The 15,482-nt window shown below is 35.5% G+C and overlaps 1 protein-coding gene across 1 annotated transcript in view; it reads left to right on the forward strand.

The window, feature by feature from the left end:
- The window catches only part of IGSF3 (immunoglobulin superfamily member 3), a 110,101-nt gene that overhangs the window by 64,612 nt on the left and 30,007 nt on the right, over nucleotides 1–15,482 (forward strand). The window contains exons 5-7 of the mRNA XM_083361901.1: nucleotides 197–586; nucleotides 3,656–4,057; nucleotides 9,014–9,418. Coding sequence (XP_083218027.1) covers nucleotides 197–586; nucleotides 3,656–4,057; nucleotides 9,014–9,418 — 1,197 coding nt within the window. The remainder of the gene's footprint in view (nucleotides 1–196; nucleotides 587–3,655; nucleotides 4,058–9,013; nucleotides 9,419–15,482) is intronic.

Raw genomic sequence — 15,482 nt, forward strand, 5'->3', positions numbered from 1 at the left:
GCATATACATATACGCAACATGTATACGTATATGCAACACATACGTATAGTATGTTTAAAACCATCCTCAAATAATAATTTCTTAATATTATTAATCTAAGTTTGTTAGCTGTTTCCTATTTGTATAGGGCTGTGATACAGTTTCATTGGTTTGTATGTGTGTATGTGTATGTATTGTTTGTTCTGTTTCTTTTAGATATGGATATCAACGTTCGACTAGAAACAGAGAAGCGGACATACATAGTGGGTGAACCTGTGGAGTTCAGATGCATTTTGGAAGTACAAAATGTTGCAAAGAGGTATTTCTCCATCTCTTGGGCCTTCAATAGTTCTCTCATTGCTACTTTTGCTGCTAATGCTGTGCCAGTTCTTAACAATGAGTTTGCCCAGAGAGAAGCCTTGGGACAACTGAAAGTGGCCAAAGAGAGTGACAGCATCTATATCCTAAAAATCTACCGACTCCGATTGGAAGACAGCGGCAAATATAACTGTCGAGTGACAGAGCGATTGAAGACGACAACTGGTGAATTTATTGATGGAGAAAGCAAACGGCCAAAGAACACACCTATTACAGTGCTGCCCCTTAGTAAGCAGAAATCTTCTTTGCTCCTATTGATTGTGTGGGTTCTGGGGCCTGAGCAGGTTTATGATGATTATGACACAAGCAGCTAATGGGCTGATTTCTTAGCTTATGTTGAGTACAATCTGCAAAGGAACCTAGATTCATTTAACTGAGAAAATGTATATGCCACTTTGCCTACAAAGCTGCAAGCATTTTATAACAAATAAATTCATAAATCAGGTAGACATCGCTTAGCAACCACTCAAAGTTACCCATGGCTGTGAATGAGAAGACGTATGGATAGTTTTTAAAATTGTAGCCATTGCAGTATCCCTACAGTCATGTAATCACAATTTGATACTTGGCACCTGGTGTAAAATTATAACGGTCACAGCATCCTGTGGTTACCAGATTGCCATTTGTGACTTTCACTGCCAACAAGCAAAGTTAATGAGGAAATTGGAGAGAATTAGCAAGTCACAGTCATGTGAGATGACATTCAGTGTCCATACATGAATAACAGAATTGGAAGGGACCTTGGAGGTCTTCTAGTCCAACCTCCTGCTCAAGCAGGAAAACTTATAACATTTCATACAAATAGTTGTCCAATCCCTTCATAAAAATCTCCAGTGTTGGAGTACCCACAACTTCTGGAGGCAAGTTGTTCCACTGATTAATTGTTCTAACTGTCAGATAATTTCTCCTTAGTTCTTGGTTGCTTCACTCTTTGATTGGTTTCCATCCGTTGCTTCTTATCCTGCCTTCCCGTGCTTTGGAGAATAAGTTGAGCCCCTCTTCTTTGTGCTATCATGTCAACTCAAGTTCTTTTCAACCCTATGTCCTTTAAACTAGACATACTCAATTCCTGCAACCATTTTTCATATATTTTAGCCTCCAATCCCCTAATCATCTTTATTGCTCTTTTCTGCATTCTTTCTAGACTCATAACATCTTTTTTGTATTATGGCAACCAAAACTGGATGCAATATTCCAAGTATGGTCTTACCAAGGCATTAGAGAGTGGTACTAACACTTCACATGATCTTGATTCCATCCCTCTGTTAATGCAGCCTAGTACTGTGTTGGGTTTTTTGGCAGCTGCAGCACACTGCTGGCTCATATTTAAATGAATGTCCACAAGGACTCCAAGATCCCTCTTGCAGGGATCGCTTAACAACCACAATTGGAATTGCCACAACTGTTGTCATAGGTCAGTGCAGTCACATTGTGTTTTTGCTTTACAATCCCATTGTTACAAATGGAATTGCTGGTCCTAATGATGGCTGTTAACTGAGGATTACCTGTGTAATAGTGCTTTGTACCATCAAATTACAAATTTATTTGCAGAGTGATCCATGCTTCAGAAAAATATTTCAGACTGTAGCATATCCATTTAGTACATACAAAGAGTATTTTTGCTCCTGCATTCTATATTGTTTTTTAAGGAGTAAAAGACTTACGCTGCCCTTCCAAGCAAACTTTTTGGAAGCAAATCAGAATGATCTCAGACTTGTATAATAATGGAAAAGAGCCATCTGAACTTGTGTAAGTTCCTGAATGCATCTGTTGATCCCTGTCTTAGGGTATGTTGGACTTGATGAGCTTTCGGTATAATATAGTAAGGTTATTGCATTCTTAAAGATATTAGGTTGGGGCTGATTAATTATTGAACTCCATCTTCCATTCCTTTCACATGTCTCTAGAACTTTCTTTTTGAAATATGTATAGAAGAAAGATTCTCTTTGGAACCTTGACTTAGAATTCTTTTGTCCCTAAGTCACAAGCACCATATTTTTGTTTAGATCCAAAGCAGACTGTCCCTCTCCCTTTTTCTGATTCTTTGTCTTCTTTCCCTGATTATAATAGGGAAATTAGTAAATAAATCTAAGTTTGATCTTTTCAGAATTTGAAGGCATAATGTGTACTTTTCTGAAAACCTTACTTTCAAAAAAACTAGTTTCAAGTAAATGCTGTGTTCCACATATTTCAAATTTACCTGGACCATCTTATCCTACTGATGTGCTTTGAAGATGAAACATTTATATCAGTAATGTATTTCTTTAGTTAACAATGGTATTTGTAAGTGGGTCATACACACTCTGTGTATCTATCTATCTGTCTATCTATCTACCTATCGATCTTAAGCAATATTGTATTGGGTTTAAATAGATTTAGAACTTAGTATCAATATATTCACAGATTTATTCAGTACTGTAAGGCTTATGTAATCTGCATCTGGATGTTATATGAATGGAAATTATATCTGATAACTTATACAGGACAGACATGATTTTAGAACAATTTTAGAAAATGGTTTGTTTTTTAATTGAAGAAATACCACAGAAGCAATAGATACTAATTTCTATTCTATCCTGTTCTTTCTGTATTATTCATCTTAAAAGAGAATAGATTTACACAACAGTGAAAAACAATAACCAGCTTTTATTATTTTGTTTTATTACATATCCTTCCCTAAAACAGTTGATAAAATTGTCTCTCATTGGTACACAGAACTGAACACTTCCGTTAGCTTCATTCTTCTTTTCACTTACTCCCCTTCAGCTCACTTTTCAGGTCTGTGTTTGCAGTGGAAATAATAGGATTCCTGCAGGGCAAATAAATCTGGAGTTTGAAAACTGAAGAAATATCTTTTCTATTGTAACTTGAACATTTTAAAACCCAGTGAAATGTGGAAAAGCAGGAGTTGTGCTGACTGGTTTAAACAAGCTTGTGCATTTGCCATTCTTAACTCAGGTAGTAAGGATGTTCGTAAGCTGGATTCTTCTTACCATAAGTGGTTGAAAAGGGAAGTAGTAGATGCAGGACAGATATTACACAATTATTTTAAGAATAAAATAAATCCATCTACTGGGGGATAATACAAGGATTTTAAAAATATAAGCAGTTTAAAAAGCAAAAGCTGTTTCCAGCATTAAAGTGATTTTTTTTCAATTAGCTCAATTTTGAAATAATTTTCCAAATATATCCTCTTATTGTTGGGTCACATGTTGTATTTCTGTATGAAGAAATATGCATGTATGGGTTATCCCACATAGTCCTGATTGTAATCACATATGTTCTCCTTTACTGCAGAAACCAATATTTCAATAGAAGTATCCAACAATGCCACAAACGTTCTAGAAGGGGAGAGTCTGAGATTTGGTTGCACTGTTCGCACTGGGTTTAGACCCCAAAACCGATTATCTGTCACTTGGCAACTTGTGGATAAGCAGAACCGTCGCAGTGACATTATACAACTTGACCGGGATGGAACCCTTCGTCCTGGTCCCTCTTATGTCGAGCGCAGTAGCTATGGGGGGATCCAAATGGAGCAGATACGGCCTGGATCCTTCACACTTGAGATCTTTAACAGCATCAAGGCAGATGAGGGCCATTATGAGTGTCGTATTACAGAATGGACACGTAGGCTGGATGGGGAGTGGCAGATGATTGGAGAGCGGCATAATGGCTCAGCAGTAGCTATCACTGCACTAGGTAAGTATAACAGTGCCACCAGTTATTACATAACAGTCATCAGCTTAAGTCAGATGTATCTAATCAACATTCCCCCAAAACCTTGTATGCTGCCTTGGGGTTGTTACAAATATGCTGTTACATTGTGACTTCCAGTGTTTTAAAAGGGAAATTGATTGCATATATGAAAACTAATATTAACTATATAACAATTGCTTTGACTTAATATCAGTTCAGTGAAATCAAATTTAGTTTTCATTCTGGCACTTTCCACTTTTGTGGATTGTAGAGTAAAGAAAGTAAGAAACATGACTTTGGTAGAGATATAGAAGCTGGTGCCAATCAAAAGGGAATAAAGTATATTTGAAATCTGCAACTGTCAAATAAGATTTGAAAGTAGCTTAGCAGACACTTCCCTAATTTACTGAACTGTTAGTAGGCAGAGGAAATACAACATAATTGGACTTGCAAGATTCTGTTATTGTAGCCAGTCTCAATACAAGCAGTTTTAGCTTTCCTGTGGAATTGATTTCTTGGATCTGGTTTACCTAGAATGGCTAACAACCTCCAGGCATACCTGAAAAGATTATTCAACTCTATTATTTATCACTGCATTTAAATCCTCCCTTCCCTCTAAGGAGTTTAAGGCAACATATATAATGATCTTTCGTTTTATTGTTAAAACAATAAATATTTGTCCCCAAATCATTTAGTAACTATATGATTTTGTTTAGGACATACAATAGGCACTTAACGTAAAACTCAGTGTTTTCATTTTTGCATCATCTGTTTTAATTTTCTGGGGAAAATAACCCAGTAAACCTTCATTTTTTAATGCTCCAAACTATATATACATTACTCTTAAGTGCTTAAAATAGTTATTTTCTATAACAAGCTCTGAAGCAAAAAATGTTATAATAGCTCATGGTTCTTTTAAGCACATATATCACAATTGCCTGCTAGTATACTTTGGGAAAGAGATGGTTTGTCTTAAAAAGAGAGAGTTTGTCTTAAAAATAGATAATAGTCTATTTGTTCTGGTACTTTTTCAGTGTTTAACCATCTTATTTTCTGTGGCAGATAGGGCCAGTTTGTTGGTCATGAACTTTCTTGAGTCCTAGTAGAATTCTCCTCGCCATGTGTTGGTGATTAACTATGTATAGGAAAGTAATGTCTTATAAATTATTTGAGTGATATTTTCTTGTAAAATTAGATTTTTTGTCTGAATATTCTTTGGGGATTTTACATTTCTAGATCATGCTTACTTGCAGGTGTGAAAAAGCATAACACCCAACCCATGTTTCTTTTATAATGGTAGGACAGATGATAGAGACAAGTGAGAATTAATAGAAGGTACTGAAGCAGAATCCTTGTTCCATAAGCTGGTTTTCCTTGACCTTAATCTCTAATGCTATACTTAACGTTTGATTCCTAGACAGGCATAGAAAAACTGAGAAGCTGGGCTATCTGGCATTTGCACAACCTCACAGGGATTGTAAGAGTTTTAAGTCACCTCCCCCCCTTTTTATCCTGTTTCCTTGTAAGTGCTTGTGTTGTTTTGGAATGACTCCAGTCTTACTGTGTTATCCAAAATTAGTTCAGTTGTTCAAATATTTATAAATCTTCATGACTTGATGGGCAGCAGAATTGTCCATCAATAACCTTTTCTTTGACTTCAGGTAAAGCTCATGAGCTATTACCATTTTTTTCTGTCATCATTTTTATTATCATTAATATTTAGCATCTCATTTCTGCCAGTCTTTTTTTTTTCTATTGCCTTATATCTTTTCCAACCATTTGGGGTCTTTTTCAAAGATTTGCTTCTGCATTCTATGGCCGAAAAACATATGCTTATGCTTCATTATTGGTGCTTCTAGTCTGGTTTCTGCCTTTGCCTTATTTAATATTGAAAGTTTTTTTTCTTGCTGTCCAATAATTACTGCCAGGCTATATTTCCAACAATTTTCTCCTGAACCAATTTAAAGGAAACAATTTTTCTTTATCCAGATTTTCTGATAGTCTGACTTTCACAACCATTTGTTATGTCTTGGAAGACTGTGACCTTAATATCGTGTAACTTGGTGGTATTCTGTGCAAATTTTGTTTTGTTTATATCTGTGTAACCTTTGTCTCAAAACGCAAGTTTTATTTATTTTACTAATATAAAATCATGATTCCTGTGCATTGTTGAGACAGGAAAAATGCTGTTATTATTTCTACTATTACCTCACTATTATGCATTGGGTTGGTTTTGTCTTTTTAATACTAAGTATCAGACCACATTTTGCATCCTCATCTTCCATCTTCAGCAAAAGGTTACATGTTTCCTTCACATTCAGCTACCAAAATGGTATGCTCAACCTATCTGAGATGGTTAAAATTTATTCATTTATTTTATCAATTGCAATTCCAAAAAGTTATCCCCAAATTAAGCATCATTCCAAAATATGAGCTTTCTCCTATGTATGGGAATTATCAAGTCTATACTATGTTATTTTATCAATAAATTACATATTTTACAGCTAGCAAGATTTACTAGCCATTGAGAATATACTGCGTTCCCCAGTGAGGAAAAAGTTAAGGCAGAGGATAAAAAAATCTTGTAAAGCTCAGAATCCAAGAGGCTGGAGAGGAGAAAGACAATACAACATAGTGTTAAGGAATTTCTAGTGAACCGATGCTTTGATTCCTAGAGAGGCATAGGGAAATTATTTGCATGCCACAGAGTTTTCCAGAAAAATTAAAGCCATAGCTGGGAGAGAAGCAAAAGTTTATGCTTTTGTATCTAGCTCTGCTTCTGCTGAATGAAGACTGCCTTGTTCAGTTAGTATTCAAAGTTATAACAACACCAAAAAATTAAGTTTATAACTGTCAAGAGCCACCATTTTCAACCTTCACAACGAGCTTCCAACAAAGTCAATGGGGGAGCTGGCAGGAAATTGCAAATTGTGGTCATGTGACACTTAACTACTGCAAGGGAACTGGCCTAAGTTTGGTGCAGTCACTTGATATTGTGCATAGCAACAAAGTTGCCACCCCCATTTGTGGTTGGTAAGGAAGGACTAACTGTACTATGTACTTCCTAGTATAAAGCAAGCAAACACAATTCAGTCAGTAAGCACAAAAAATGTAAAATCAGATATTTCAAAAAGTGTTTCAGTACAAAGTTAGTACAAACAGAGGAGTTGCCATTCTAAACTTTTTTTTTAATCGAGGTCTAGTACAAGGTTGTAAAAAGGGAGTTTATTAGTTAAACAAAATTCATTCCTGCAGTCTGTTGGGCAAGCATAATTCTTTCACTAACACATTATAAAATTGATTCTTAGCTTCAGTTAAGGCACTAGTGTGTGAAGGGAGTCATGCCTTCTATACTAAAAAAGTGCCTCTTGAATGTGAATTTCCAACAATTGCATCAGAAATCTATGTCCAGTATTATTTCTGATTGTCTTCTATGAACTCCAGCCAATATAGAAAGAGAAGGAAAATATTAGTTTTTCCTTCCTCATTTAATCTCTTTTTTGCCTCTAAATCCTTAAATACATTTCAAAAAGGCTTTAATGCTAAAATTTGACCTATTCATTTGTTAATTACATTGACTAGAACTCTGCTGGAATAATTAGAATCCTTGAAACACTTGATTGATGTACGTGTATAAAAGTTCTTTTGCAGTTCTGGAGCAACGATATAAGAACAAGATAAGATAACCTTTATTGTTATTTTTTTCTGTGAACACACTGGCACACATTAAAAAATGAAATTCTGATACCTGCTCTCAAAAGAATATATATATCTCCATTCACATACTTTCACATATATTATATACACCCACACATTTATACACACACACACACACACACACACATACATTAATTACAGACCATTTATAATACATAGTGGAAAGAAAGAGTCTTGAAAGTTAACAAGATTGACACTGTATGTTATAAAGCTATTAGAGAATCTAGTTCTGCTTCGGATACTGCAAAGCCTCTTCCCAGAAGGTAACCAAGAAAACGGGTCATGGAGAGGATGAGTAGTGTCCCAAACAATACTGCGAATCCTGGTCAAGCATCACTTATATGCTATGTCCTGGATAAAAGGAAGTGAATTCCCAATTATCTTTTTTGCCGTCCTCACCACTCTCCTCACAGCTTTCCTGACCAAAACAGTAATACCTCCAAACCACACAGTAATACAATACGACAGGAAGCTTTCAGTCATCCCTCTATAGAAAGTGGTAAGGATACAGGAAGGAAGATGTGCTCTTCTCATATGATGCAGAAAATCCAGGCGTTGTTCTGCCTGCTTCACCAGTATCTCACTGTTGAGCAACCAGCTGCACACCAAAAACTTGATACTATTAACTGCGTCCACAATTGAATTGTTAATACACAGAGATATATGGCTGTGTCTGCCTTTTCTGAAATTGATAATGATTACTTTTGTTTTTCCTACATTTAAAACCAGGCTGTTTTTATTATACCACTTCATCAAGCCCTATATACTCAATATACATTCAATATGCTCAATTGTGTTAGAGTTGTGTTAAAAGATTTCATAGTATCTACAGCCATGAGTTGCATATTAGAGAATATTGTAGATTTAAAAACAACAAATACCAACATTTGAGGTATGCTTTTTGGTGCAAGCAACACATCTAGAAGTACTATACAGTTTTACAAGTAACAAGAATAAGTTTCATTTTCAATGTCAACTTCAGTGTACTTGAAGTAAAAAACCATGTTTCCATTTAATACTGCCAACCCAATTTTTCTCCTTAAATTTCAGAAATGAGATTACTTTCTGTAATACTAGAAATCAACTTTTCCTATTGGAGTTTTAAAATGTTAACTGTAACTAATACATTATAGCAATTTTCTGTTAATTATAGTTACAAAATTAGATGTTTCTTAGCACGTATAGATTAAATCAACTTCATTAATGTTTTAAATGGTGTTTTTTATTGTATTTTTTTGGCAGATGCTGGTTTTGCAGTTACAGCCATCTCCCGCACACCTGGAGTGACCTATAATGAATCATTTGACTTACAATGCATTATCAAGCCACACTATCCTTCCTGGGTGCCAGTATCTGTGACTTGGCGTTTTCAACCAGCTGGCAGCACTGAATTTCATGATTTGGTCACTTTTACTCGTGATGGAGGAGTTCAGTGGGGCGATAGATATGTTGGATTCCGAACCCGAACAGCCATTGAAAAAGCAGAGTCCAGCAACAATGTACGCCTGAGCATCAGCAGGGCCAGTGACACAGAAGCAGGCAAATACCAGTGTGTGGCCGAGCTGTGGCGCAAGAACTACAATAGCAGCTGGACCCGATTGGCAGATAGAACCTCCAACCTGTTGGAGATCAGGGTCTTACGACCTAGTAAGTATGTTGGCAATATTGGAAGGATTTAAGGATGAAAGCTTGCTATTCTAGAGCTTGAAATTACTTACCATTTTTAAGGTTTCTAAATGGTTTTTTCCTGTGGATCAATGGAAGGTGGCAATTTTTAAATTTCTTGGTACTGACTTAAATCCATGTGTTCTCAAGAATGTATATACTTTCAGAAATCTTAAGAGAAATCTGTTTCAAATTCCATGAAGTTACCATTAAAGAGAAGTAGTTACTTTCTCCTTTATGAGAAAGTAGTAGGGTTCCAGAGCACGCCAGAATTAGCAGAGAAAATTCTATCTAAACTAAAGGTAAAGCATTCAAAAGAATTGAAACTATGTTCTTAGTTCACAGCTGTTTATCAACTTTTGCTGTAGTGTATATCTCAGACCAGGTTTTTTTTGAAGAAAAACATCCCCTCAGTGTAAAGCTGAAGATAAATTATTGAGTACAGATGGTGTTGGCTTATGTTCATTTGTTCAATGATTATTCAAAGTTAGTTCAAAGGCTGAAAAAATTAACTTATGACCTGTCCTCGAAGTTCTGATTGTTGCAAATGCCTGCGGTCACATGTTTATAATCAGGTGTTCAGGTGGCTGTCTTGCATTTACAGCATTGAGCTGTGATCATGTGATTGATTGGTATTGGTGACCTTCCCTGCCAGCTTCCTAGAAACAAACACAGGGAAACTGGCAAATAAGGTTGCAAACCACCTTTGCTATCTTGTCTTCCATGAGGTCTGGGATCTTGTATTTGGTAGTATCTCTCCTATCCACCCTCAGCCTCCAATGGCTCTCCCAGGCCTTCTCTAATCCACGCATGGCTTCTGCCAGCCCACCTGCACTCCATAGTGCCTGCTTGCACATCCCCACTTCTTGCCTGAGATGCCTGTCTCTTCCCATTTAATGACCTATGCAGCGTTGGATTATGACAGCAATCAAGATGTCATTATGTACGATTACACTTTATGTTCACATTGTTTATCAGCAGCAATCTTGGTTCCAACTGCTATTGCTACCCAAGGAGTATCTCTACGTACATATATACTTGCACTTGTAAATACATGTATTTCATGCATCTTATTTTTGCACCTAAGGGGCATTGCATAATGATTAAAAAATTATCTCCTTTAAAAAGTCTCAAAAACATACTTCACAAAACATACTGAGATCATAGTCATAAAAAAGCATTGCTATATAGCTTCCTTAAGAACATTATTTTAAAAAAGAAAATGCAAGATCACATTTGAATGGTCCCTATATAAAAATATAAATCAACAAAAAAAATCCTTGCATGGGGAATAATTCAGACTGAAATTAGTGTTTGAAATTGTAGAAGGTATCTGTATGTTTACAAAAATGTAAACAAGTAAAATTATAGGGCAAAATTGTAGTTATGCTCAACAAAGATACACAAGTATGTCATTAAAAGATTTCTTCAAGCATAAAATGTTGGCTAAATTCCAACATTAATCAGTAATTCTATTTATCTAGTTCATTCCATCTAATTTAAGTTGGATAATGTTTTAGTATGTTATTGCTATAGTAATCTCATTTCTGGGTCTCAGGCTGATATGTGTGTCTGGTACATATAATTTTTGTCATCTAGTTGCAAAAACAAATGCTTTACATCAATATTTCTTCAGTATGTAATCTCATGATGCTGTTACCTTCTATTTATACACCATTTTCAGTCTCCTTGGAGCATCTAAGAAGGGTTGGATGTTAAAATCACTGTGTAATTTTGTAAATGGGGCTTGATGTTAACACTTCTAATACAACATAGGCATTTGTCTCTTCAGCTTAACAGTTTTCGTTGCTAGTTGTAGATGTAATTGGCAAAGTTCTTAAATTCAAAGAAGCATGTGCTGCATTTTGTACAGGGCTATAAATAATGTCGAACCCCGAGTGCCGCGTAGCAGAGTGAGCGCCTGTTACTCATCCCAGCTTCTACCCACCTAGCAGTTGGAAAGCATGTAAAAATTCAAGCAGAAAAATAGGGGCCACTACGGTGGGAAGGTAACAGCGTTCCGTGCGCCTTTGGCATCTAGTCATGCCGGCCACATGACCATGGAGACGTCTTCGGACAAACGGATGGCTCTTCGGCTTTGAAACGGAGATAAGCCCCGGCCCCTAGAGTCGTAAACGACTAGCACGCATGTGCGGGGGAACCTTTACCTTTATAAATAATGTAGGGCAGAACTTATATCTAGTCAGTTTTAATCTCCAGAGTCCTGAGATAGGTTGAGTCCTGTTACATACTATGATGACTGAGCTATGTTACAAAGGGTTGTGCTCAGTGGTGGGATTCAAATATGTAAACAACCAGTTCTCTGTGGATGCCGCTTCCAGAAGTCCATTCTGGGCCTGGGCAAAAAAAAATTAGCTGCCGGTTCTGCCGAAGTGATGCAAATTTGCTGAATCCCATCACTTGGTTGTGCTAGTGAAAACAGAGTCCCAAAGTCTACTGACTATAGATTGACATGACAGGCCTTTGAGGATAGTGAAAAAAGTAATGATAGTGATAGTGCAGAGGATGAAGAAAACCCTGCCAGAGCAAACAACTTTATATAAATACAGAGAAAAATCCTTCTAGCACTAAAGAGGATACATAGTCGGCTAACAAAACATTTGCTGGAAAACCACTAAGCTCGGTAAAGCATCAAGGAGTCCAAAACAATATATGCTGAGTTGTAATTAACAAATAGATATTTTAAGAATGTTAATACCAAGAATTTGTGTTCAGTGTTTCAACTAAATTCATAGTACTTTCTCATGAAAGCTCCCTCATGCCTACCAAGGTGCCTTTTTCAGCAATTCAAGTTACAGAAGATAAAAGGATCGGCAATCAGAATGTTTTGCTGATCTACCATATTAATAGATCCTGCTATAATAGGATATGAGGAATAGTCTCTACAGAATTGAAATCAGAAGGGAAAATGCCTTGTTGAATGTAATATTAGCAATGCAAAAGCCTTTGGCTAATGTTTTCCCCTCTTATCGTAGGTGTGGTCACAAACACAAAATTGGAAGTATTTCCTACCATTTTTTTTGTAGTGTCTAAATCCAGTGAAATGACTTCTTAAATCTAATCTAAGAAAACAAATTAAATATGATGTAAAAACATGAGCAAACTCAGTGTGATACTCCATAACCTTTTTTTCTGAATACAGAATACAAAATAGCAAAATACAAAAGGGATCTTGGAGATTTTCTAGTCCATCCTCTACTAACTGTATTTTCTCTGTTCGATTAAAATGATAAACAACAGTTACACATAAGTGAAAGTTTTTGATCCCCTGAAAGTAATGCTGTACAGAAAAAATAATTTTAGTAACATTCAATAGCAATTCAACTTTGCATTTAAATGAGATCACCATTTCTCTCAATAAAGGGATCCAAAATGGCTGACATCATTTACTGAAAGCAAAGGAAATTAAATCTTCTTGCTTCCCAGTAAGCCAACTGTTTTAATAAAGTAGTCTAAGTTTCCCCAGCTTCATTCTTTAAAAAAAATACTTCTGAAGTTATTCAGATAGGATGATAAATTTGTAATAGAGGTCGTATTAAGACATGCAAAACGTTTTTGGAAGAAATTGTAGGATGGCACTTTCCATATTTATTAGTTCTGTTGATTACCTCACTCTCTTGAAATACATTTTCAAATTGAGATCAATGACACAAGCTGAAGTAAATATGTCTGAGGGCCTCAAACAAAGACAGCAAACTTACTCCTGGTCCTACTGTCACATGACAGATGGCTGTATTGCAGACTACTGAGTAGAAATATTTATGCATGACCTCTAACAAAGAACTTTACTGACTGATTTCTGCATATATATCAAATTGCTACAGACTTGAGGTATATTAATGCAGTTATGTTTTCAAACATGATCTGCATTAAAGTGGTGAAAAAAGTATTACACTGGCAAATAAGAAATGTTTCCATTTTGAACTTTTGTGGCCCTTGTTTTTACTTGAATAATGAAGAGACAATGTTGTTGATTTTGCTCCTGTAGATGTTCCTATCCTTTATGTAAACTAAGAAAACCTATAAGGCCCCTTCAGATTATGAGTAGAAACCCACAACATAGTTTGTGCGGTATAAAATATGTCTCCTAAATGTTAACAATCCATTTGATCAAGAAATCTCTTCTATCTTATACTTCTTCTAAAATGTCTGATACTTAAGCAATAGCTGAATTAACTACCCTTGAAAGAAGCACACTAGATTAAACTGCAACTGGTTTATAAATTTAGTGTGCTTTATTACTATTTGATTGATTTAAAACAAAAGACAGAATACAGGTAGCAGAGAAACCTTGAGAAATCTCCCACTGCTTGCTACATTTTCAGATCTGGCCTCAGAAGTGGTTTACTTTAGTGCCTCCAAATAGACTTTTCCCCCCCATGAGAACATTAATTAGGAGAAATAGTCTTGTGGCTTCCTTTCTAATTTACAGACAGCCATTTAAATTAAATCAGCTTTGGTGGAAATAAAGTAGTGTGCTCAGTGACCTAAAAATATAAATGCTGCCCATTATAATGAAGAAGAAAGGCCAGAGATGGCAATGTGTGCATTGGTAACACAATATAATAATCAGTTACTAGTTTTTCAGATCCCAAGCTAAACTAACACTAGTGAATTAAATGTAAGAATAAAATCTATTTCTAGATTTGTAATTTAGAAAACTTAACTTTTAAGTATTCCATTAACTAATATTTTGATACATCTGAACAGAGAACTGTAACAGGATAAGTAAAATATCTTCCATCATTCATTTCAGAATTAATAATGTTCCCACCCATTATTATAAGTCGACAAGTACCGGTATTTGATGAGTATTTAAGTATTCCTAGAATTCATTGAACAGAAATGTCATGAAGCCCTTTTGCTATCCAAATGTAAACATCCATATAGATACAGTAATTCATCCAATGGTAGAAGTTCTTGCTGGCAGACATGTAAAAAGCTTTCCAGTTTTAGATACGTGGAGAAAAATGAGATACTGTATCTATAAGGAAACCCAGATATAATTGAAAAACAGCCAAGAGCAGTACTTAATTAATCACTAAATTCAGTTTCTACATCAGGATGTGGATTATAGCTAATGGAAAGACTGCTCAGTCTATAAAGGTGGCATTGAAAGACATGGGCCAATGAACAGGCAAATTGAAGCTGAAATAAAGAGCAAAACAGTTAGATGCTGTAGTACATTAGATAAGATCAGCAGCTCTTTGGTGGTTTACCTAGAACTTTTGGCTCAAAAGACCGTTTTATTTTCCCAGGTAGCTCAATTTTTGGAGTAATTAGTTTCTAATGCTTGTAGGTCAGACATTTATCTGTGTGGGAGTCATTGCCCTAATGTTCTTAAATCACAATCCAGTCAGGTTATAATACTTCTTGCTGCAGGTTAAATTGGTATAAATATACTCAGTAGAACTAAAAAAATTATAAACCAAATGATCAATAAAAAAATGATTAATTAGAATAGTCAGACTTGAAACAACTTCATATTTATTTATCAAACTTACCGTATTTGCTGCCCGTCTAGCAATTCAGGCAACTCTGAGCTGTTTACATCAGAATAAAACAGCATATAATAATGGTTATAATTATAAAATGTTTTAAAATTGCACAATTAAAACAAACTAAAAACAAAGGTTTGAAAGGGAGAGGTGAGATACCATCTCTGTTAGTCTCTTATATTTGTTCTTGAAGAAGGAAGAAGCAGGTCATCTACTTTATATAGAATAGATTTATTCTTCTGGATAATGAGCTACATCTAGAAAGATGTGTAAACCCTTCTGAGTATATCATTCTGTCTGCATTTGTAAAATATAGATTGCTCCTTTTCTCCAGGTCAGTTCATGCATACATAGCAAAATCCTCTCAGGAGAGTTTTTCTTGATTCTGTCAGTTCTGTGGGAAGCGTAACTCAAAAAGCAAATCTATTCTGGAATATTTTGAAACAAAATTGTAGAGTAAGTAAGTAAAACATTTTATCTTTGTGACAGGAAAATGTGAGATCAAGAATTTAAATCTTTATTTTTTA

Source organism: Vipera ursinii (genome assembly GCF_947247035.1).
Source record: "Vipera ursinii genome assembly, chromosome: 4".
Taxonomy (NCBI): Eukaryota; Metazoa; Chordata; class Lepidosauria; order Squamata; family Viperidae; genus Vipera; species Vipera ursinii.